The sequence below is a fragment of the Rissa tridactyla genome, chromosome 11, assembly GCF_028500815.1.
Source record: "Rissa tridactyla isolate bRisTri1 chromosome 11, bRisTri1.patW.cur.20221130, whole genome shotgun sequence".
Classification (NCBI taxonomy): Eukaryota; Metazoa; Chordata; class Aves; order Charadriiformes; family Laridae; genus Rissa; species Rissa tridactyla.
This window is the reverse complement of record NC_071476.1, coordinates 18,727,321-18,750,805: the sequence shown is the minus strand read 5'-3', so window position 1 is coordinate 18,750,805 and position 23,485 is coordinate 18,727,321. Positions and strand designations below refer to the sequence as shown.

Sequence of the window (23,485 nt, the reverse complement as noted above, 5' to 3'; positions counted from 1 at the left end):
CGTGGAAAGCGGGATGGACCGCCGAGGAGAGCCACCGCAGGGCTGGGAGAGCTACGCGGGGTGAGGGAGAGGGATTCGCTCGGTCCAGGGCAAATTTTTAAAAGATAAGAATATTGAATTAAATAGCTGAAACAAACAGCCCCTCTCAAAACCTCCAACGAAGGCGACACAAGCCACGCGTAAGTACGTGCTAATTGAGTCAGACGCTAATTTTCCAGTTTACCTTCTGCTTGGCCAAAGCTTTAGGAAATATTCGTTGGAGCGAGAAGTATCAAATTTAGCTCCTGCTCTTGAAAAATGCCAGCGTGGGTTCCCCCGCTCTCAGCCCATCGTCACCTCGCGCAAAGATTTCTTCCTTGTGGGAACAACGAGGGAGGAGGAGGAAGACGGTGTGGAAGGAAAAGGAGGAATTACAAAATTAGAAATGCGGTTTATACTGGGAAAACTACCCCGAACGTACCCTGCTGCCCTCACGTAAAAGATAAATCCGCATTAAAGAAACCACTACTCGGGGAAGGGGAAAGAAGTGTGAACAGCAAAAGTATGTACGTGTGTTTTAAATAATTTTTTTAATTGTTGAGGCAGTAATACTTGGTTCATGGAACTGCAATATACAGAGAGGTGAAATAAATAGCTTATATATATATAATATATATAATATAGCTGGTTTTAAAATATTCCCTTATCATTGGTGTACTAGGTCATCTTGTAGTCACTTGAATGTATTTAGCAGCATTCTCCAGAACTGAGCATAATGCAGGATCACGGAGCCGTGACACCTTATGTCGTCAGAAAGGTTACAGAAGATCGATGCGTCGAGAACTCCACGGAAAACTCAATCACTGCGGCACACACCATCTTGTCTGGGGCCGGCGTGCAGCAGACAATAAATAGATTACTGCAAAACCGGCACTTTTCGGGGCAGGGTCTCAGTAACTTTGGGAAAGAACTTTGGTTTTCTTTGGTTTTATTTCTTTATTTTTAATAATTACTTTTTTTTTTTTTGTTGGGTTTTTTTTTTTTTTTTCTCTCCTCTGGGGATATGCTTGAAAAGTTGTCCTTTCCAAAAAAAAGCGAAATAAGCACCTGTGTGTCATCAACAACAAGAAGTCAATTTAAATAGAGCAGTTCATTTTGTTTTTCAAGTCACAATAAATCCCTAACAGCTTTTCCCCAGCGTTTGCCATCTAGTCTTTTATTAATTTTTTTTATTTTTATTTTTTTTTTTTTTAAACACAATGTACAAAAATAGAGCTTCTTCCTTATTTTTAATGTAAAAATATTCCTCTGGTGCAGTTTTTTTTTGTTTGTTTTTTTTTTGTGGTTTTTTTTTTTTTTTTTTGTGGTTTATTATTGTGACACTGTTTTTGTCTATTTTTAACTGGGGTTGGTGGGTCGTATTCTCTTAGTCCTCTTGGTGACTGTTGTGTACTTGAAAGGTTTCTGTATCTCCACTTGCCCCTTTGGGTACCTCTTCATAAAATGTACATCTTGCTGGTTTTCCCGGGTCTTGGGCCCTTTCCGTGGCCGCCCCTTTTTGGTGAATCCAACATACCAGCCCGAATATTTTGCTGACATCAGTGCCGTGTAGTTGTTTTCTAGGACTTTTTCAATGAAGACGCACTCCTTGCTGGTGCCGTCAGGCTGGAAAAGGGAGGGGGGGGTGGGGGGGGAAAGAAGAAAAAAAAAAAAAATCATCATTATCCAAATGCAAGCTCAGTGACCAAAACCCAATTCGGCATAAATAAAATCATCACATCTGGACCTTGGTTTTGGTTCAAGCATTGTTAATAGGAGCCGTAACAAACATCAGCTGAAATAGAAATGATTTTTTTTTTTTAATAAAACACGAAAGCATGAGGCCATCGGTTCATTTTTTTGAACACTCCTATCCAAGGAGAGAAAGACCTTTTTTAAAGACAACGGTTATGTTTATCCAGTCCAGCTCCTTCAATTGCAAGCAAAGCAAGACGTTTAGCTTTGCTTTTTCCATTAGGAAAGGAGGATGAATTGAACTCATGCCAGGAAAACATCATACTCAATCAGAAAAAATAAAAAAAAACCACCCCAGAATCTTATATGGGCCAAACAACAGCGTTGCCACTTCTACCGCTCGCTTTTGATACGTTTTTCCGGAATACTTTATGGTCTCACATCCCTAACTACCCAATTCCCACTAAAATCATTACAAGCCTTGGTCTAAGCCTTCCCAGAGCTTTGCGAACTCACATCCCAACAGCAACATCCTGACACCTGGCAAATAACCCGCTCGCGGAGCTCCGGGGATGAGCCGGATGGGTCCCCGGCCCCACTCCAGTCCCTGTATCCAACCGGTTATGTCGGAGCCGCATCGCACGCCCCAGGCTTGGCTCCGACTCGCATCCCTGGGCGACTCCAGCAGTAGAAAGGGCCGTTCCTACACGGAGCAGCTCCCCAGGTGGGTCAGCATCCCACCGGCACCTGAGGCGATTGCAGCTGGAGGACTATGGGGTGTCCACAGCCACCAGATCCACCCCAGCTCCACATGCCCGATTTCACACCCTGCTCTCTCGGGGTTGGGTTTTGTTTGGAAGAGGGTTTCATCCCTGGTGGCAGAGGGACGTGGCCCTTCTCCTTTCCCCACCTTTCTAATCTCAGCCTAAAGGCAGCCACCCAGAGCTCAAGTACCTGGCTTAGGAAACCACGTCCCTAAATGACGTTGTTCGAGGGAGCCAGGATTAGATGCAGAACTGGAGCTCAGAAGCTCCTGAGCGTAAGTGCTGCTCCCCAGCCACCCTGCAGCAAAACGCCCGCCCGGCTGGGACTCCTTTCCCAAGGCAGCCTGGTGGAAACCCACCTCCCCATCACTGCCAAGGGCTGCCAGTTCCCCAACTGCTCGCTGGGCCGAGATTTTGGCAAACAGGGTGTATTGGATTTGCGTGGCAAGGTTTTGGTAGGTGGCTTCTGTGAGAAGCTGCTAGAAGGTTCCTCCATGTCCAAAAGACCCAGTGCCAGATGGTTCCGAGGTGGACCCATTGCTGGCCAAGGGCGAGCCCATCAGTGATGGTGGCAGCACCTCTGGGATAACATGGTTAAGAAGCGGGGAAAAACCCAGACTGCGAGAGAGCAACCAGGAGAGAGGAGTGAGAGAAACAGCTATGTAGACACCAGGTCAGTGAAAAAAGAGGCAGGGGAGGTGCTCCAGGTGCTGGAGCACAGATTCCCCTGCAGCCCATGGTGAAGACCATGGTGAGGCAGGCTGTCCCCCTGCAGCCCATGGAGGTCCACGGTGGAACAGATCTCGCCCTGCAGCCCATGGAGGTCCACAGTGGAACAGATCTCGCCCTGCAGCCCATGGAGGTCCACGGTGGAACAGATATCCTCCTGCTGCCCATGGAGGTCCACGGTGGAACAGATCTCCACCTGCAGCCCATGGAGGTCCACAGTGGAACAGATCTCCACCTGCAGCACGTGGAGGTCCATGGTGGAACAGATCTCCACCTGCAGCCCATGGAGGTCCACAGTGGAACAGATATCCCCCTGCTGCCCATGGAGGTCCATGGTGGAACAGATCTCCACCTGCAGCCCATGGAGGTCCACAGTGGAACAGATCTCCACCTGCAGCCCGTGGAGGTCCATGGTGGAACAGATCTCCACCTGCAGCCCATGGAGGTCCACAGTGGAACAGATCTCCACCTGCAGCCCGTGGAGGACCCCACGCTGGAGAAGGTGGATGTCTGAAGGAGTTGTGACCCTGTGGAGAGCCCATGCTGGAGCAGGATCCTGGCAGGACCTGTGGCCCCGTGGAGAGAGGAGCCCATGCTGGAGCAGGCTCCTGGCAGGACTTGTGACCCTGTGGGGGACCCACAAGGAGCAGTCTGTGCCTGCACCTTGTGGAAGGGATCCACGCTGGAGCAGTTTGGGAAGGGCTGCACCCCGTGGAAGGACTCACACTGGAGAAGTTCACGGAGAACTGTCTCCCGTGGGAGGGAAGAATGTGCGGAGTCCTCCCCTGAGGCAGAAGGAGTGGCAGAGACAAGGTGTGATGGGCTGACCACAGCCCCCATTGCGCGTCCCCCTGCGCCGCTGGGGAGGAGGTAGAGAAATGGGGAGTGAAGTTGAGCCCGGGAAAAAGGGAGGGGTGGGAGGAAGGTGTCTTAAGATTTAGCTTTTATTTCTCATCACCCTACCCTGATTGGATCGGTGGTAAATTAAATTAATTTTCCCGAGCTAAGTCTGTTTTGCCCTTGACGGTAATTGGTGAGTGATCTCTCCCTGCCCTTATCTCAACCCGTGAGCCTTCGGTTATATTTTCTCTCCCCTGTCCAGCTGAGGAGGGGAGTGACAGAGCGGTTTTGGTGGGCACCTGGCACCCAGACAGGGGCAACCCACCACAGAGGGTTCAGCTCAGCTTGGACATCTAGACTAACAGACCCAGAGCTGGACTTTGAACACAGCAGCACGCGGATCTCGGGCTGGCTTCGGGACTCTGATTTGCCCAGCACACGCGGCACCGGAGGGGGAGTTGCAGCATCACACAACCGCGTCTTTAAGGGGTTCGGCGCAGAGGAAATTCTTCTCGCCTAGAATTTTCTGCCAGCAAATACGTCCTTTAACTGCTGAGTTACTTGGTGCTACACCTAGAACATCACTCATCGTTGTGTGCGCCAGCACTTTGGTTTCTGCGTCAAAAGATATTTGGGAGTAGATACAGGCTCACTTCAGCCTTGGATGTTGTTTCAGCTCTGGGTGTCTTAGGGAGTCCGGACAGGGATAAGCACAGCATGGAGCATCGTACTGGACTTCATTTAATGCTCAACAAAACCAAAGGAGGGATTTCCATTATTAGCGTGATCCAACTCCCCGCTGAAGTCAAATACTGAGTTTTTCAGCACAGGAGGCCTACGCTTACTGCTATGTCTACTATTACACCCTCTCCAGGCACCACGGCTGGGGTGAGGAGCCCAGCCCCACACCCTTACCACCCCCTCCCCGCGGCCAGGTCAGCCTGCTCTTTCCGAGGAGCCTTCCTAAAAAGTCCTGCAGTCACAGCAGAGTTTGGTGCGGTTTGTGGGAAGGGCAGGGGTTCGCGGGACAGGAGGGAAGCCCCCCCCGTGCCGAGCTGGCTCAGGCTCCCCCACGTCTCTGATCCCCAAATAACCGTGTACGAGCTACAAACGGAGCTGGGAGAGGGGAACCATCAGGCACGACAACACCAGCCTGGAAAAAGCTTCACCATCACCAGCCTCCCGGACCAGCCATCCCTCCCTGGATTGATACCTTTAGCAGAGCTTCAATTCAAGCGCTGCAACAATATGTGATGCTTACCCTAAAATCATTAACGTACCATCCTGCCTCAAAGGTCCCGTTACCGCGGGTAGGTCCCATTAAGAGGGTGGGGGGATCTCAGCAAATTCTGCATCAAACATGAGCATCCAGGGTCCGTGTTCCCTATACGTGCCCCCTAGATGGGGGCAAAGCCAGCTCTGGCCACAGGACCGGCAATCTCCACACTGGGCTAGACACGAAGGTCCTAATTTGATCATCTCCAGTTGGAAGCTCACAAACGCTTTAATGAACGGCAGAACTGGGCAAAGCTCAGTGGTTCCAGTTCCTGGGGAGGGGGGTTGTTCTCCGAGCCCTGGGTTTGATCAAAGCCACATGAGTGGGGAAAGGGGGAAATCAGTCGGCACCACGGGGTTCCACCAGGTTTCAATGGGAAGCCATAAAACCAGCCCCAGGTTGCTCAGGGCTCAGCCCACTGCAAAACCCTTCCCCGGTGAATGGAGAATTTTTAAACAATAACCATGGCTGAGTTTCAAACCCACCCCAACCCAGGTGCTGATGAAGCGACCGGATCCGTACCGCAGGGGGAGCAGGTAATTGGAAGGGTTGTTTCCCCCGCGCTCCTGGATTTGAGCCCTGACCTTGTTGCTAGGAGAATTAAGGCGTTTTCGTGCAATTTGGGAGGTTTCCGCTTGTACTGCAATGTCAGTTTCTCATGGAAAACCAAGACTGGAATGAAAAGAAAACCTGTGTGTAGGAGGGGGAAGTTATTCTATTAATAACAAAAAAGTATTTACTTATGCCTCCAAATTTGCCAACAGAGCCTAAGACGGAGACGGGAGGTGGAGGAATAACAAGGTGCAACTTCAGGCCAACCTCAGGGCTAATTTGAAGTAAACAAGGTGCATGAGATAAAATAACTTTGTTCTGGAAGCGGAAGAGCTAAACGGTTTGATAACGTGAAATTACAGTAACACTTACAAGTACCTCGAGATAAACCAGGATAAGGACCTCACTTCCCCAAACAGAGCATTCCTGTTCGTGCTAAGACACGTCAGAGACAGACAAATGATTTTCAGATACTTACAAGATGATTTTACAGCATCTGCTATAATCCCCAATACAATAAATCACCCGCACACGTTACCTATACCGCGGAGAGCTGGACCCATGGCAATCTATTAGGGAAAAAAAGCTATTTATAAGGGTTTTCAATAATTGTTAAGTGTCCCCTTGTTTTCACCAGGTGCCCATCACTGAAGGTCTAATCATGCCCCTATTTAAACGGCAGCAAAACGATTGTTGGGTCTGTCACCCATCCCCTCGCTCCTCCAAAGAGAGGAGGATGGAAGAGGAAAGGGAGATGGGCTTTGGCCGAGCATCACCCCCTGCTCCAGCCACCTCTCGCCCTTCCCCGGGGGCTCTCGGGGCAAACGCCTGCTGCCGACACGGGGCTGCACCCTCCGCCGCCGCCGGCAGCCGGGGGATGCTGCCAAGCCACATTTCGTACACGCTCAGCTGTCAGGATGCACCTTGCGGAGCGCTCGCCCTTCGAAACGTGGAGGTTTAGGTTTTGAACTGGTTCTCTAACCTACGGCAGAGCTCTGGAAAGGCTGGGAGCTGTGCAGGCCCCGCCTGGCCCGGTGCTGTGGCACTGCCGCGGGACGGGGGAGGACGCGCGCCCAGCCCCGCGTCCCCATCGGCGCCGCTGAGCGGGGCTTTGCAGTCCCTCGGTGTCCCACACGTGCTCGGGAGATGAGCTGCTCCCGCGTTTCGCTCACCACCGTCCCACAGGCAACGTCTCCAGCCAAACTCCCGGCACGGAGCGGGGCGAGAGCCGGCGTAGAGGCACAACTCTGCTCCTGCGAAAGGCAGGAGGAGTTGGCACCTCCTTACACCTGTGAGGAGCCACCCCCGAGTCACCAATTTTGCTCCCAGGAGCTGACGCCTGGCCGTGTGACAGGGCCGTTGCCACCGCAGCGGTGACAACTCGCAACTCGGTTCTTTGCCCAGAAATAAATTCACCGCCTTTTTTTTGTTTAAACACGCCCCTAATAGCCGTGGGAAGACGCAGTAGCTGCTAGCCAGACTTCTGACAAACAGCTTATAAAAGCCCCGAGCTGATAAACGTCTTATAAAACGCCTGATCTAAACGCCATCTTCCACACAAACCCCTCGGGCAGCACCCAGGTCTGCGCCGAGGTGAGGGAAAGCGCAGCCGGGCTGGTAAAGCCCGGGGAGAACGAAGCACTGGCTCTGGTGGGGCATCTCCAGTAGCTCATGGCTGGGGACGAGCCCCAGTGACAGCAAACAACTGCCCCGTGACAAGGCGGTGGGACCAGAGTGGTCCCAGTCATGGAATCATGAAATCACAGAATGGTTTGGGTTGGAAGGGACCATAAAGACCAGCCAGTGCCACCCCCTGCCCTGGGCAGGGACACCTCCCACCAGCCCAGGTTGCTCCAAGCCCCGGCCAACCTGGCCTTGAACCCCTCCAGGGATGGGGCAGCCACAGCTTCTCTGGGCAACCTGGGCCAGGGCCTCACCACCCTCACAGCAAACAATTTCTGCCTCACATCTCAGCTAAATCTTCCCTCTTCCAGTTTAAAACCGTTCCCCCTCGTCCCATGGCTCCCCTCCCCGATCCAGAGTCCCTGCCCAGCTTTCCTGGAGACCCTTTAGGGACTGGAAGGGGCTCAAAGGTCTCCCCGGAGCCTTCTCTTCTCCAGGCTGAACCCCCCCAGCTCTCTCAGCCTGTCCCCACAGCAGAGGGGCTCCAGCCCTCCCAGCATCTCCGGGGCCTCCTCTGGCCCCATTCCAACAGGTCCATGTCCGTCTTGTCCTGAGGACTCCAGAGGCAGCACTGCAGGGGGGTCGCCCCAGAGCAGAGCAGAGGGGCAGAATCCCCCCCCTCGCCCTGCTGCCCGCGCCGCTGGGGATGCAGCCCAGGGTGCAGTCCCTTTACCAAGCAGGGTTGGAGCGGCAGCAGCCACCCAAGGGACATGTGGGGTGTGGGACCATCCGTACCCCACGGTACGAAGGTTCAGCTGAAGGTGGTGGAGCAGAAGGAGCTGCGCTGGAGCCAGGGGCTCTCCGGGTGCCCTCGGCACACCACGGAGCAGCGCCGGGTTGTTTGCGCAGAGCATTTGGCAAGGGGCTCTCCAGTATTAAACCTGAAACACGCTGAACTGACACTAAAGCGGAATTACGTGCCAAAGCATTTGCTGCTTCTACAATTACACTCCGGAGCGCTTTGGTGCTCCTGCTTTCCTTTTTTATGACCCAACTTGGTCTCATTGTAGTTTGGCTCTCTCGTTTTAAGTTCTCCAAATGGAAAGGATCAAAGGGCTCTTTGTTGTCGTGGCGGGGGCGCTCCTCCGAGCGAGGCATTGCTGCTGCTAACAGCTTGCCGCGCAGGGGGAATTGGCGGCCGCCCCTGTGCCACCAGCCCGAGCCAAAGCATTAGCAGGTGCAGCAGCCGCCTCCGCCTCCTCCCCATTAGCCGGCCACGCTGAGCCACCTGAGCAGCTTTTTTTTTTTTGCCCTTTTTTTTTTTTTTTATGGCAACGGGAGGCCAGGGCAGGTTTTTCTCATTTATGCTTCACAAATCTGGCTCCGTGGGCACCGGCAAATCCAAACTTCCCTCGGCTTTTACGGCAACAATAAGCCCGCGCGCGAGGGGCTCGGGCGACAGCACGGCGCGGGGAGAGATGCCTCCGAGGCTGAAAGGTTTCTCCGTTTGCAAAGATCGGGGCACAAATTAAGCCCTTTCGAGTGACGCTGTGCGAAGCTGCCGTTAGCTAAAGCTGATGTTAAAACACTTTCCCCCCCCCCAAGCCCCTCCTCAAAGGAGGCTGCAATCAGGAGCTCTCTGGGTGAGGCGACAGAACGCGCTGGTGATGTGCTGCAAAGAATAACAAACACCAAACCGTAGGAAACACCTCTGTGACGGCCCCGCGATGCCGGGTTGGCACTGGGCACAGCGAGACCCAACCTTCCCAGTGGGATGGGGATGACTCCCCGCTCTAATTATCACCTCTCTGCAAGTTCAGCCCCCTCCCTGGGCTCAAAGTCAAACTGTGGAGGTACAAGCTCTCCCTACAAGCGGGATCGCCTCCCGCTGCAAGGAAAGCAAACCCCCTCTTCCTAGTTTTTTGGCAAGGAAAAGCCTGAAAATGGACTCTTTCTGCATCCCTCCCCCTCCGCAGACAGAGAGAGGGGGGTCCCGAGCACCCCACCGTGCTGGATCTCACACCACCCCCGGGCGCGGGGGACACCCGCTGAGCTCTGCAATTATTTCGCAGGCTTGATGAACAACTTCCCTCCAACGCCGGCACTGTTAGGTTCACACACGGAAGAACTCCTGCCCTCTATTTCCTAAATTTCGGAGCAGGGAGGCTTGGGTCTTCAGGAGACGGGTGGCTCAGCAGCCCCAGGGAGCCTCTCCTGAAGCATCCCCAGGTGAGGACCCAGCATCACTGATACCCCCGGCGCTGTTTACGCAGCACCCACCTAGCGACACATGCTTTTCGGGAAGGATATTACTTCTCTGCGGTGTTGCACAAGCTCAGCTCGAAGTCAGAGCTCAGCCTGACTCCGCGTGGCTTGGAAAACCCCGAGTGGAAGAAGGTAAGGCAGGAGCTACGTTAGTGTGGCAGCTTTTAACGCTCCCCCTTCACACGTACACCTTTTAAGGGTAGGTCAGAAAGCGTGACGAGGTGGGTACAGCAGCTGCCAGCTCCAGCAATGCTGTGGGAAATGTTTCCCCCTCGCAGCATGGCAGATCCGAGCCCTCCGGCTGCTGGCGAGCTGGGCCCAGCCATCCTCGTGCGCTTCGTAGGCATTACCACGGGCAGATCCATCATAAGCATCCTGATGCTCAGCATCCTGGATTTATGGCAAGGCATCCTCGCCACAGAGACACCTCTTGACCCAAATGCACATTCTTGCTCCTCGACCGGGCTGTAAATCAGGGGGAGCCACATCTATAACTGCCAAGAGTCACTCAGCCTCATGCATGTTTCCTCCAGCTCGCTGCCCTCTGAACCTGCGCAATCCTCCCAGGAAAATACTTAGGAGTCATGATGGGCAGTTCAATAAAAGTGTCTGCCGGCGCAGCGGAGAGGTTAATTACGTGTACAGGACATCTAAGTGCATTCACGAAGGAGGGGAAGTAATACAAAACCCTTGCGGAGGAGGTTCTCTGAAGAGAGGGTACGTCTCCATGCGGAGGCCCTGTTTCAAAGCAGCGTTGCCCGTGTTTGCACCTACTCGCCCATCGGCACCGGGGTGCATCCTGGCTCTCCTGAAACCACAGTCTTGCATGCATGGGATGGGACCCACAGGCTTCGCGGAGCCCCGTCCCTCTTTGTGCCAGACACAACACAAGCTGGAAGACCCAAGGAAGGAAGAGAAGGGCTTAAAATTTTTCTTTCCTTCTACCTCTTATTGAGAAATTCCACTTTTCTCACTCATATCTCTTCAGTAACTGCCCTGGAAGAGCACTTTGTCACAGGATGAACAGGAGGATACAGAGTGTAGGGATGAACCAAGCAAGGCTGAGGCCACGCCAGGACATGCCTCCTAACCTGCTCCTTCCGTCACAGGCACATTTATTGCCGGCAGGACGGCACGTATCCGCAATTAGAGCAAACTAGGTTGGCTTCATCCAGAAAGATGTCCATTTGGTTAATAGAAATTCCTAACTGCATCTCAGAGAGCTATGTGTACTTAACTATTAGTGATGGGAAACACCACAGAAGTGCCTAGGCTGGAAGGGACCAACCATCAACCTAACACTGACAAAAACCACCGATCACTTTTTAAATGAAATTTATGAAATCAATAGAAAACTTAGGAAAATCTAATTTAAGTCAAAACTGCGGGTTTCTGGCAATGGGAAGGTACTGCTTCAGGAGAACTGAAACCACGGCCAGGTTTCCGACCTGACATCTGAGCAGATCTAAGACATCTACCATTACCTGCGCCTACCTGACCCAGTTGCACGTACGCTTCTAGGTGCTACCTACGGTAAGAGCTGGGAAGGCATTTCTACCCATCCCTACTAAGCACAGCTGGGGTTGGCTGCGTTCCCCTTTAGAACAGTCATTTTTCAGCCTCCACCAAGACTCACAGGCTAGCCCTGAACCTTCCATAAAAGCCAACCAACTACAAGCAGCAGCATATTTTGTGTAGGCTTAAATTCATTATATAGGGACCCGTGCCGCTACAGGAAAAAATTTAAAAAAAAAAAAAAAGTGTTGAAAACACTGTGTCTAGACAATGAGTGGAGCAAGAACACGGGACTCTTAACAGTTGCTGACCCCATAGGAGGCCTGGTAAACCCCAGGTTTATACCCATTAAACAAACATACGCGCCGACTTTCTAAGTTATCGCTTCAAACGAGTGCAACCTCATTCAGCTGATGCTCTGGGCAGTGACGCCAGTTTCCCTGGGGCAAGTTTAAATCAGAGGAATTTCGGACCAAGCAAGGTCATCGATTGTCTGCAGGATGACATTACTTCTCTTCATGTCAAATTATATTACTAAGGAAAAAAGAGAAATCCATGATCAAATCAAGTGCCACCCATAAAAAACGATCGTCAAGAATTGCTTCAGCCTGTGAATGACAAACTTCCTTCTGTATATAGCAGGTGCAAGGCTTTGGAGACCTGTCCTCCTTTAGGAAAACCTAATATCTTTAAGCACTCAAAAGACAATGTAAGAAAATGTCAAGAACAAAAATATACTTAAGCAAGATCTACTTTTCTTTGACCTTAAATGTATTGTAATGGCCATATCGAATAGACTATCTTTTGCTGCGGTGGGAGCACGGGTTTTATTCTCCACCTCAAAATTAGCCTCCATTCTCACTTCATATCAAAAAATGAATTGAGAGTCAAACAGAAACAGTCCTTGAGGAGCAGGATCCACCTGAACGTGCGTCTCAGCTGCATCCAGTTGAGGAAGACGAGGCTGCGTGGCTTTTTCGCTCGCTGCGAGTTAAATACACCAGTGTCTTTGCAAAGCGACATTCAGAAGAAACATCACCCTCATCACAGAGACACTCCAGACCCTCAAAAATCGCACTTGGGAGATAAGATGCTCTGAGGAAAGCAATTAAATTCAACTTGATGCACGTGTCAGCACAAGACGCGTACAGCACACCCTCTCTACCCAAACAGGGTGAGGCACGTCCAGGGCTGGGGGATCCCCTCTCAATAATTTTAATTAATGTTTAACCTTAAGGAACTGAAATATTCCAACACGACACACAGCCGCAGCCACCGAGAAACACAGGGTGTTAGCAGCTTTGTGGCGACACTTGCTCCTTGAACACAGAAAGGATTTAATTAAATTGTCACGTAGCTTTCAAGAGGGTGGTATTTTTTCCACCGAAAGGGGACATATATATATATACAGCTTCCAGCCGCGGGATAAGAAAAAGCTTTAGGGGTCAAGCCTGGTCTGCATTGTGAACCTCGACTTCGCAAAACTCCAATTGGAGAGAGGGAATTAGTGCTTTTTAAGAATTTCCAGTTGAAGTTTGCTAAAGAGGGATCACTGGAAATAAAACATAAACCTGTTACATAGCTCTCTGGTGAGGAGACACAGCCCAGACGGAAAGTTCATAAAACCTAGCATAAAACCAATATCGTGAAGAAATTTATTTTTAAAAAAAACCAAAAGGACCTTTTGCTTTATTTTAGAGCAGACACTTAACGCATTGCGGCCGTGCTGAGAAGCTCAAGCTAACTGGAGACGTTCATACCTGGCTAAATGGTGACTGCAAGGACCTCTTGACCACCTGGCCTGGCCTGTGAGATGATGTATTAAGCACCAATCCCATCTCGGATGTTCCCGCTGCGATCCGAGGAAGCCCTGCTCACAGGATTCACAGCTCATGTCCCGCACGGTTCCTCTACCCACAGTTTGGCTAAACCAAAAGCCCCTGACCTTGCTCAGCCCAAGAGGATCAGCGTCCACGCGGGGTGCTTAGAAGATCGCAAGAACCGATGGCAGCACAGAAGGACTTAGCACAGACCTTCAATAGTCCCGTTATAAGATGTCAGGTGATGGCCAACAAACACTGTGAACGTTCTGCCCGGCTAATTCTAAATACGAATCCAACCTCAGCACCACAGTGTGGGCTTAAATGTGCGTAATGACATGCTCCATTTATGAAACCCATGACCGAAGTCCATCAGACCATGCAGGTGAAGTGTAGACACAGCACTAACAGCTCATCGGCGAAGGGAAGACGGTAAACGGCCTGTGTGGTGACCCAAGCCTCCCTCCTCATGCAGTGCCGTGAGTACCACAGTCTTCTGGCTCAGAGAGCCTTCAGGGCTTTGGCACCCGAGCTTACACACTCACCCTGAGGCCATGAAGTGTCAAGAATTGATGCGGTTTCTAACCGTTTGTGAACTAAAGGGGTCTTCTCCATGTAAGGGCGTTTCTTCCATCTCCTCAACCCCTTGTGCACTGCGTGAGGTGAAGCATCACCGGTGTCTCCCAGCTCTTCCCTCTGCAAAACCTCCCGTCCCTCCTTCCCCCGCCTTGAGGACATTCAGTGTCTATCTGCAGCCACCAAACTGCTCTCCCTCTTCTGAACGCACGGAGCTTCAAAATGACCCCTGCTCTCCCTGCAACACCGAGATCAGCCGCCTGCTATCCCACAACCCCACAAAACATCTAAACTTCTTCCGCAGAGTTCATTGCCCGCAGTCACCTCGTTTTCCCCTGTCCTCCCCACCTCCAGAGAAACTTCTGGGCAAAACACTGCTGTAAGCAAAGGGTCACAAATACAGAACCAGGACAAGGCCCGTTGCTCATAGCAGATATTAACACTGCAAAGGTCCAGTGAGCTCGCACAAACTCCTACCACCTTGAAGGAGCCACTGCAGCATCAGAGCCCATCCACTTTTGCGCCAAGGCAGCCTCAGGGCAATAAACACTGGAAGGTAGTTTGGCTGGGCTCAACCATAAATGGCTTCTTGGGCATCGTTACATGGTTGTGCCATCCAGAGCCGGGACTCTTGGAAAAGCTGGGTACCGCTCGGCGTCTGACTCTGCTGAAGGACAGGAGCTGTGCCACAGGGCTCCTGCTCGCCGGGTGTGCAGATGCAACACAGCCGGCCCCACCTCAGGGTCCCACCTCACCACCCCATCCCTCCGCTGCCTACAGCTTCGCAACAGAGGGCAGAGCCACCACAGCCCCCTGGGGAGGTGCACGATGGGGTCTGGCCATCTCTTACCACATTACACCCACCAAGAAGCGACATGAGAAATTATCGTGTCCACGCACCCTGAGACTGCGTGATAACAACATCCCTACCATAACATAGAATGGTAGAATCACAGAATGTGTTGGGTTGGAAGGGACCTCTAAAGGCCATCTAGTCCAACCCCCCCTGCAGTAAGCAGGGACATCTTCAACTAGATCAGGTTGCTCAGAGTCCCATCCAGCCTGGCCTTGAATGTCTCCAGGGATGGGGCCTCCACCACCTCTCTGGGCAACCTGGGCCAGTGTCTCACCACCCTCAGTGGAAAGAACTTCTTCCTAATGTCTCATCTAAACCTGCCCTGCCCTAGTTTTGAACCATTAAAGCATCTAGCAAGCCCTCCTTGGGGAACTCTTCTGACACATCTCCAGCACTGTGAAGATCTGAAACTGCAACAAATGATCCAGACGATACAAATTCCACCAGCATCCACAAAGGTTTGAATGCGATGCTTCAGGTAGCCCAGCAACGGGAAAGGAGCAGCTGTGAAAGGTGTTACAAAAAGCCTCATGATATCCGGGGGCTGAGAATGGATTGCTGAGTTTAGCTTCCGCTCCTGCTTTTAATTTCACGAGAGCAGCCAGCTTCTAAGTTCCCAGAACAATAATTCAAAATTTTTTACACCGGTTGCAGGAAAAAGCCTGATTAGGTGAATGCAGAAGATAGTAATGGCTCAACCGAAAGAAAATTGTGTTTGCCACCTCATTGCTTACAAGACCTTTGCCATCCTGCAGGCCCTGATTCAAGACTTTCAGACACTTGAGGCTGGTTTCGGATCAGGTCCCTGTTCAAAGTTTGACAGGGTCCAAGGCTGCTTGGCTCCAGGTTCCATTGAAGGCGTTTATTTAGATGACTTAAACTAAAACAAACTCACAGGGGAGCGAAAGCCTGGGAACAGTTCGCTTTCAAAAAGGACCAATCCCACCCCATGTGAAGAACCAGACTACGGTCCAAAATGAGATCTGAGCGAGATCCAGCAAAAGCCATGTCAAGTTTTGCTTTGGCGTGAGATGCCAAGTCAGAACAGTTTATGTGTCACGAAGAGATCCGCAAAACGCACGCTATTAAATCCGACACCCCACTAATTCTGGTCGTGTCTTTGTCGCAAATTCAGCATTCAGCCCCAGAAATTGTTAGGTTTTACAAGCCCCTTCCAAGCAACCCAAATACCGTGCAACTCCGGGAAAGATTCTGGATAAGCATCAAAACCCTGTGAAAGTCAGAGTTCTGCCCCAAATCCAAGATGCAGTTAGGCGTGGTTTTAAATACGCAAGCTGAGGAGCGCAAACACCTCGTCTACTGCATCAAAGTTCCAAACTTCAAACCTCCGAGTCCCCCTCTGCCCTTGCCACCTCCTGACGTCTTTCCAGTACGTTTGGCTGGTGCAGGCAAGCACCAGGGAATACTCAAGGCCAAACGCCATGCAGGACTTCGGCACGCAAAGGGCATCAGGCTTGGAGCTCATCCCCAAGTCGCTTTGCCTCAGGCTAACACAGACCCCTGGTTTCCCACCATCGGTGTTTCAAAGGTAGCTTTTCGAGAAAGCTCAACCTCAGCCTTGACCAAAGTCAACTGATGACAAAGCTGGTCCAGACACACTGATAAGGCTTTGGAGAACCCACCTGGTGTCTCCCACCCAGGTAAGTCCCCTTGTCCTGCAAAGCGTGGCTCCCACCGAACCACCTGGAGCTCCTGTAACACAACACGCCTCTTCTCCCGTAAGGCCAGAGGTATTATAAAGGGCCAAGACCGCATGCATGGGCTGTAGCGAGCGCCTTCACTCTTTGACGCCATCAGAGCTTTTTTGGCCAACTTTCCTGACTAAACACACACATGCTTCAAGAAACCCCCTATTTTAGAGCTGCAATGTAAACAGCCCCAAATTATTACTATCCCCCAAAGGCTACTGCTGGCAGGCATCAGTGATAAAGCTCTGCCAGAGCAGTCTGGCATCTAGCAACAATTTGTTTGTTGTCCTGCAAAAATACAGAGAGCCTTGCCATATGGTATAAGCAACTTTTCTGGTAACATTAAGAAATATATTGGCTTGGAAAGCGGTTATCGCACCAGAGAAAAAAAAAAAATAAAAAAAAAAATCTTACGTCTTGGAGGCAGGTCTATGATGTAAGTGGTGTGGGCACAGTGGTGCTGGTCAGGGGTGGGAGAGGTGATGGCAGCCAGCAGAGCCACGCCACCTCCAGCCCCCGGGGCAGACGACGTGCCCCTGGCACGGCCACGCTTTGGCTGGCAGAGCTTCTCCACGGGAGCTGGACCGTGCTCGAGGGCACAAGCTCAGCACTGCTCGTCGGTGCTTTGCGAGCGGTGGGAGGGCTCCAGCGCCACAGACATGGCGTCAGCAGAGCTGTCCCCAAAAAGGACCTGAGTTACCTGTCACCGAGCTCAAGCCATGCCTCAGCCACCCCGAACGGCGAAGGGGTTCCTACCTTTCAATCAACAGCTTTTTCCCCACTGCTCATATTAAGCGTAGAAAAAGGAGAAATAGAACCAAACTCATTAAAATGTTTTCTCAAAAATAATGCATATCTGTCACAATGACTTTCTGAGAGCGTGCTCACTGAGGATTTCTGAAAGAAAACCCAAAAAGAGATGGTGCAGGTCAGCGTGTGGATTTGGTGGGAAATCACCTATTTTATAGTATCGGGTGCTGTCAGGCTTGAATTCTTAGAGGCGGATGAACTGATGTAAAGAGAAGGGACTTCTCGGGATACAACTCTACCGCTCTTACTTTCTGTAGAGCTGGCAGGGATGATACCCGTGGTAGACCCCCTTCTGTCTATCACTCTTCTAACTCTGCCCCTGTTCCTGGGGTTTTCTCCATAGCCACGTCCTACCTCAGAAGAAGGACTCGCCCCCATGCACAGTGGTGCGGCAGTTCCCCACAGACTCACAGGGTCAAGGTTACAGCCACATGATGTGGAGCAGCATCACACGGGAGCACAGCACACAACTGACAGTCGCCACACTGTCCCGACTCCACCTGCACTCTGAGTCCCATCCCACCCTGAGGAGACGGCTTCAGCACCCACCGCCCGCTTCTCCTTCCTGGAAGAGCTCAGGGAGTGACTTTGTGCACTGAGAGATGTTCTCAGAATGAAACCAACAGAGAGAACCTGCTGCTGGGTCTGGAAATGATGTCATCCACCTCATGCCATGAAAGAACATTAGTGGGATTGCTTGGAGCATCTTCGGAAGAACTTTCTGGATCAAATCGAAGATGCACTTGGCTCTTTCCCCATTCTTCTCAAATCTTCTGGATTCCTTCCAGTCATTACTTAGCTTCCCTGCTTCTGTATCTTGCTCTGAAAACTGATGTCTCTCTTGCTATGGTCTGCAGTAAGCAGCCTCTCCTCCTGCCTTGCAGGAAGCCAAGGTCCACTCTCCTCTGCCCTCGGTCAGCGCAGAAAACAGGCCTGTTCCCTCCTCTGCCTTTAGAGCTGGGAGTGCTCATCTGCTATAACCTCATCACTAGTGCTGACCAGACTGTGGGATCCCATGGGAAATTCCCTGGCATCAGTGTCGGGGGACCAGGAGATGCTCTGATCTCCATGTAGCAGCCACCAGGCAGTGCCTAAAGTAAGGGGCAGGACTTCCATCATCTCCTAACGGTGCTGACAGATCCGCTTTAAGCTTCACAGAGATCGCCGACCTCTTGCAAATGCTCTCCTGAGGAGGGCACTGGAACGGGGCAGGGAAAGGAAATCTCCACGGCGTCCTGCAATTCTAGATAGCACAAACTTGCTGTAAGGACAGGCACAGCAAGAGCAGTTAGAGGTGGCCAAACTAATTAACAGCCACCTGCTCACACCCCAGGGCTGCTATTCCTTGCTCCGGAGACTTAAAAGACGTATCTTTGACAGCCTTTTACAAACATGAAGTCCCCACTTCATTGACGTCCTTATCTCAACGCACGAGATAAGAGAAGCTGGGGCAGAGAGAAAAACCACAGGAGGGCTCACCAGGAGAACCACAGTTAGAAACTCAGAGCTCTTCCAAAGAGACCATTATAGCTCCTCTTCTCCCCTGACCCTGAATTATTGCAAACGTTCAGAGTTCTTGCGTTCTAGGCGACCAGTCACACTGTGTCGTGTCACAAGTGGCCAAGTCTCATTGTACCTTTCCTTGGAAGGAGAGCTGGACCTTTCAGTCCTCTTCTCCCCCGTGTTTGTAAGAAGCCTCAGATAATAAACAGTAACAACAATTTTTAAAAAAGGCAAAAACGTTTTTAACAAAAGCACCTAGTATTCCTGGTTCCGAGTTTTCGTACTTTAATCGCTCACCTTGTAATACAATTCCACCACAAAGTTCAGTGGTCCATAGATAACTTCAGCAAAATCAGAAAACTCAGGACCTACAATTGCTACAGGCGTATAAAGAGAGGCACCAAAATCCCACAGGAAAAAAAAAAAAAAAAGGTCAGAAGGAAAAAAATAAAATGAAACCTTTCTTGGGCCTTCCTCAACACAACACCAAGAATCAACGAAGAAAAACAATCCAGTTTGTTTTCCCCGGGTGCTGCTGGCCTTTAACAGAAAAGTCACTCCCTGTACAACACCCGCCCTGTCTCCAGTTTTCATAAGCAGCACGCGGAGCGTCGGTGACCTCAGCAAGTTGCATGCTGTGACAATAAATAAAGCAAGAAGCCTGCCCAAAACACCTCCGAGCCCGTTGGCCAACGTTGGCTGGGAACACGCATGTGGTAACAACCAAGGGAGGGAGCAAACCCAAGGTTTGGGGCGCCTGAGAAAGCTCCATCAGACGGCCTCCACTCGTAATCGCTGGCGTCGGCGCAATTTCTGATCAATAAATGAAAAGACGCAAAGGCTGCTCTTCTCAGCCCCGTGCGTTAGTCTCTTGGCCTGCAACGCAACCGGCTGCGAGGTGGGGAGCGAGCCGCGGCCCTGGAGCTCCTGCGTGCGTCACCAGATCCAGAGAGAGCACCGACAACCTGTTCCGGTCCGCAATACCCTTTGTAGGTGATTATGGGAAACAAAAAGGACTAAATTCGAAGCAGGTTTTCAACTGGGGGGCATCCAAAACTGCTGAGTGAGGAGGAGAACAAAGCCAGATGGCATAGGCTGGTATTGTCGGGGATTATGCAGTGTAAGGCAATAGGAAATGAGGAGAGAAAAAGACCCGGGTTGGTCCCGTGGCTCCTCTCTTGCCAAATGAACATACCGGGGCGACCGTGAAACAATCACTTTATGGGTTTCATTCCCCTCCACCCCCAGACTGAACTTAAATATTTGTATAAGCCCAGGCGTAACTTTTATCTACTGTTTTCCTTGGGGTTTACTAGCTGTTTAGAGCATTCAGGCTAAAAAGCATTCCCTCAAACTCTTGCCGCAGAAAGAGCTGAAACTATGATACTAATTAAAACCACACTCTTTGGTATCAAGAAGACATGCTATTATTTTCTTTTTTCGCTCATGAGAAGCTGTTAATATGGGCAACGCGTCTGGAACATTTTCCTTCCAAACGCTCTGCTCCGTACCCCCTCCTGCTCAGGTCGGCTGGTTTAGGAACTTGTCAGCAGTCTGGGGTGGGAAGGCTCATATTTACAAGAATAGATTTAGTTGGGTTTGGGTTTTTTTTTATATAACAAACCATTTGCCAACTCAACGTTATGAAAAGCACACCCAGAAAAAAAAAAAAAAAAAACAACAAAAACAAAAACCAAAAACAAAAGCTTTACGCTCTATGAAAGGTAACGCGCTAAAGGAACTGTCCTGCCTCGGTGCCCAATGGGCCAAATCGAAGGGCGAATCTTGCCAAAATATACTGTATGTTTTGAAAACCAGCCTCTGACTTTGCCAGGATGCTCCCGGACACTCGGCGCAGACCAGGAAAGGATGTGGGTTGCACTGTTCCACCCGGGGGTAAGGTCTATTAAAGAAAAAGGTAAGATTTCACGCTCATTTTACCCCACCTAATTCGGGCGCTTCTAAGGTCTCCGTTACTGCGGTATCAGCACCTCATAAACATTAACAAAATTATCCTTACAACGTTTCAGGGAAAAATGCTATTATCGCGTTTAACGGATGGAAAATCAAGGGCGGGGGGGGAAACACCAAACCCAAGGGCCAGGTTTGGGTTCAGTGCAACGTTCAAAAACATCCACGTGTATCCTGAGAGGTCTAAGTCCGGTCAAAAAACAAAGTTCCTCGCCCAAGATCAAACGACGGTGCCTCGCGCCGGGCAGGAATTGCACCGCAGAAGAGCAGGAAGCAGGGAGAACCGGCTGCTTCGGGCCCACCCTCCGGCAGCACCCATTTCCAAATCCCCACCCCCACCCCCCGCAAGGATTTTGAGCCACGTGCCGGATGCTGCCGGCTTCGGGCAGGCTGCGGACAACGCGGGCTCAGCGTCGGCAGCAGCATCCGCCCCGCTCCTGAGGAAAAGAAAAGCCGGCAGGAGGCATCCTCCGGGGAAGGCACTTGTCCCGCGAGCGTCACTCTCGGGACCACGAAACTAAATACTGGTTCATCGGCGCAATTTGGTTTCTGGTTTCTGTTTGGGAGCGTGGCTTTGGCTGCGCCGACTCAAAACAAAACGCGGCTTCCCTTTTTCACAGCCGCAAAAGACGCCAGATTTTAATTCCCGGTGGTGCAAAGCGCGGGCAGCGGAGGAGGGGGGGCCTTCAAGGGCTGAGATGTTTCATTTTATATTTATTTTTTGTTTATATTTTAGCTTTCCGCGAGCTCCTGCCTGGTTAGCAAGCTTCTAGGTTCGCCAACAATACAGAAGGACCGCCTAAGTTACGAAAACAAGTTAATCCATAAAAAAAAAAATACGACTTCAGCAACGAAGTTAAGCGAGATGGGCGAACGCGCTGTAATTTGTTACATGCTTCCATTGTGCCGGGATCCGAAGTAATAAAAGATTCCTGCAAAGCTAGAACCGTGAGGCCCAGCCCCAGTAGGATGTTCGGATTCCAGTATTAGCTCTGCCGCAGCATCCTCCAGCTCACCACCCAGCGCAGCCGTGCGCTGCCTTCAACCTCCCCGGCACCCCGCTCCGCTTCCCCTTTTATTTTGGAATTCCACCCCAAAGAAAGCCCAAGTCAGGAATTTATCGCGGAGGTGGCCACGACGCCGGGAATGCCGAGATGCCGTCTCACGCCAACACCAACCCGTCCGCATCCGAAGCGCCGTCGGAGGAGCCCGGGGCTGGCGGCGGAGCTCGATTTTATGGGGGCGGGAGGGAGGGCTCGGAAACCCCACGTCCCCTCCCCTCCTGCTTCTCATTTGGGGCTGACAGGCGAAGCCCGAACACATCATTACAGCCTTGAGGAGGCTGCTGAAGGTAACACTCATGTTACAAATGAATTAATAGGAAACACTTACCTTCCCCACGAGCTTGCCTTTCCTGTTCATGCAAAGGTAGAAGTCTGTCTCCTTCCCTTTGATCCGGACTTGACTGCCAAAAGTGTCTGTTTCCACTAGAAGCTGGGCTTGTAAAGGAAGAAGAAAAAAAAAAAGAAAAAAAAAAAAGAAAAAAAAAAAGCGTTTACCAGTGTGGTCCCATTAAGTCCCAGCGTGCAAAGCTCATCAGCGCGTTGTCCCATTCCCTCTACCTGACCCCCACCGCGCCGGGATGCTCTGCAAGGGAACAACCCAAGGAACCACCTTGACCTGGGGGCTGAGCTCCAGGCTCGGTCACAGGTGCAGATGTGACACGTCTCCACTGACTCCTAGCCAGATGCTCCAGATTTAGCACAAAATACGGATAGACGTGCGCGTGGTCCATCAGTCCACCCCAACCCCAACACCAGTGCAGAGCCGGATGCTCTCCTTCACGCTGCAGGAGGGTTCTCAGAGGGTAGGAACATGGATTATTCTTCTCGTGAAAATAAAAGATGAGCAGGACAAGAATGAAAACCCTTTCCCCGCAGCCAGCAGCCCTCAAGCACTTCACAGAAGTGGTCCAGCCACACGCTCGTGGTGCAAAACATCGCAGTGATCTCCTGAAGATCACCGCAACTGCTAGCAGGAGAGAAATTCAGCACCGCTCATTCTCTCTGATGAACACCCACCCCGCCGACGTCCTCTGTGTGTCTAGCTACGTTCCCAGGAGGCCACTAATCGCCTTCTGGCAGTCCAGGCCCGTGACTCCTGCTCTAGCTGGGAGAGATATGGCCAATCTTGTAGTGCCTCACACGTTTCTTGAGGCCAGAGCTGGTCTGCGGCATCGCCAGGAGCCGTGGTAGAGGACAGGTTTCTGCTGCGCCTCCATAAACCACCTGCCTCGACACAATTATATCTGCAGAAGCGGCGTAGCGTGCCATCATCACCCCGAAAACCTAGCCACGTCCAAATTCAGCGTTTCATTCCGCCTCTGATCTAAACAGGAATTCCAGTCATGCTCGAGGTTCGGATTCCAGGAATTTCCCCGGGGAGGCAGGAACGGGCAGACCGGACATTTTGGTTCAGATCCATCTCGGATACGGAGGGGGAGAAAGGAGACATGGTCGAAACACAATGCAAGAATGTGTAAGTGTCAGCGAGTGCAAATCCACGGTTCGGCTCTGGAAATACTCACGCTCGTAAGAGCCGAGCCTTACCGTAGAAACACGGCTTTTGCCAAACTCTGGAGAATGTTTGATCTGTGCTGCAAAAAGGCACGTTCTTTTTGGCATTCACATTTCAAACTTTAAAACCGTCTAAGAGCAAATACGTTCGCTCGAAGGGTTTGCCGTGGGGATAGAAATAGGAGTTTGCTTCATTCAAACACATTAATATTTTTCCCACTTGTAAAGTCAGCTTTTGGCTTCCGCGGCAGCGCAAATATCACAAACCTTTAACTCACAAGGGCCCTAAACGGAGTTTTCCCTTTGCAGCTCAGTCACATATGCAAGTTCAGGCTTTTCCAGTTACTAGCTGTTTACGTTTGTTTAGATATATTTGTAAAACCTGTT

The 23,485-nt window shown here is 51.2% G+C and overlaps 1 protein-coding gene across 3 annotated transcripts in view; it reads right to left on the bottom strand.

The window, feature by feature from the left end:
• Positions 1-550: 550 nt before the first annotated feature.
• The window catches only part of FGF18 (fibroblast growth factor 18), a 77,819-nt gene continuing 54,884 nt past the window's right edge, over positions 551-23,485 (bottom strand). For all 3 annotated transcript variants that reach the window (XM_054217400.1, XM_054217398.1, XM_054217401.1), the window contains 2 exons: positions 21,915-22,021; positions 551-1,644 (listed from right to left, as the gene is read on the bottom strand). In XM_054217400.1, the coding sequence (XP_054073375.1) occupies positions 1,378-1,644; positions 21,915-22,021 (374 nt within the window). In that variant the 3' untranslated portion in view covers positions 551-1,377. The remainder of the gene's footprint in view (positions 1,645-21,914; positions 22,022-23,485) is intronic.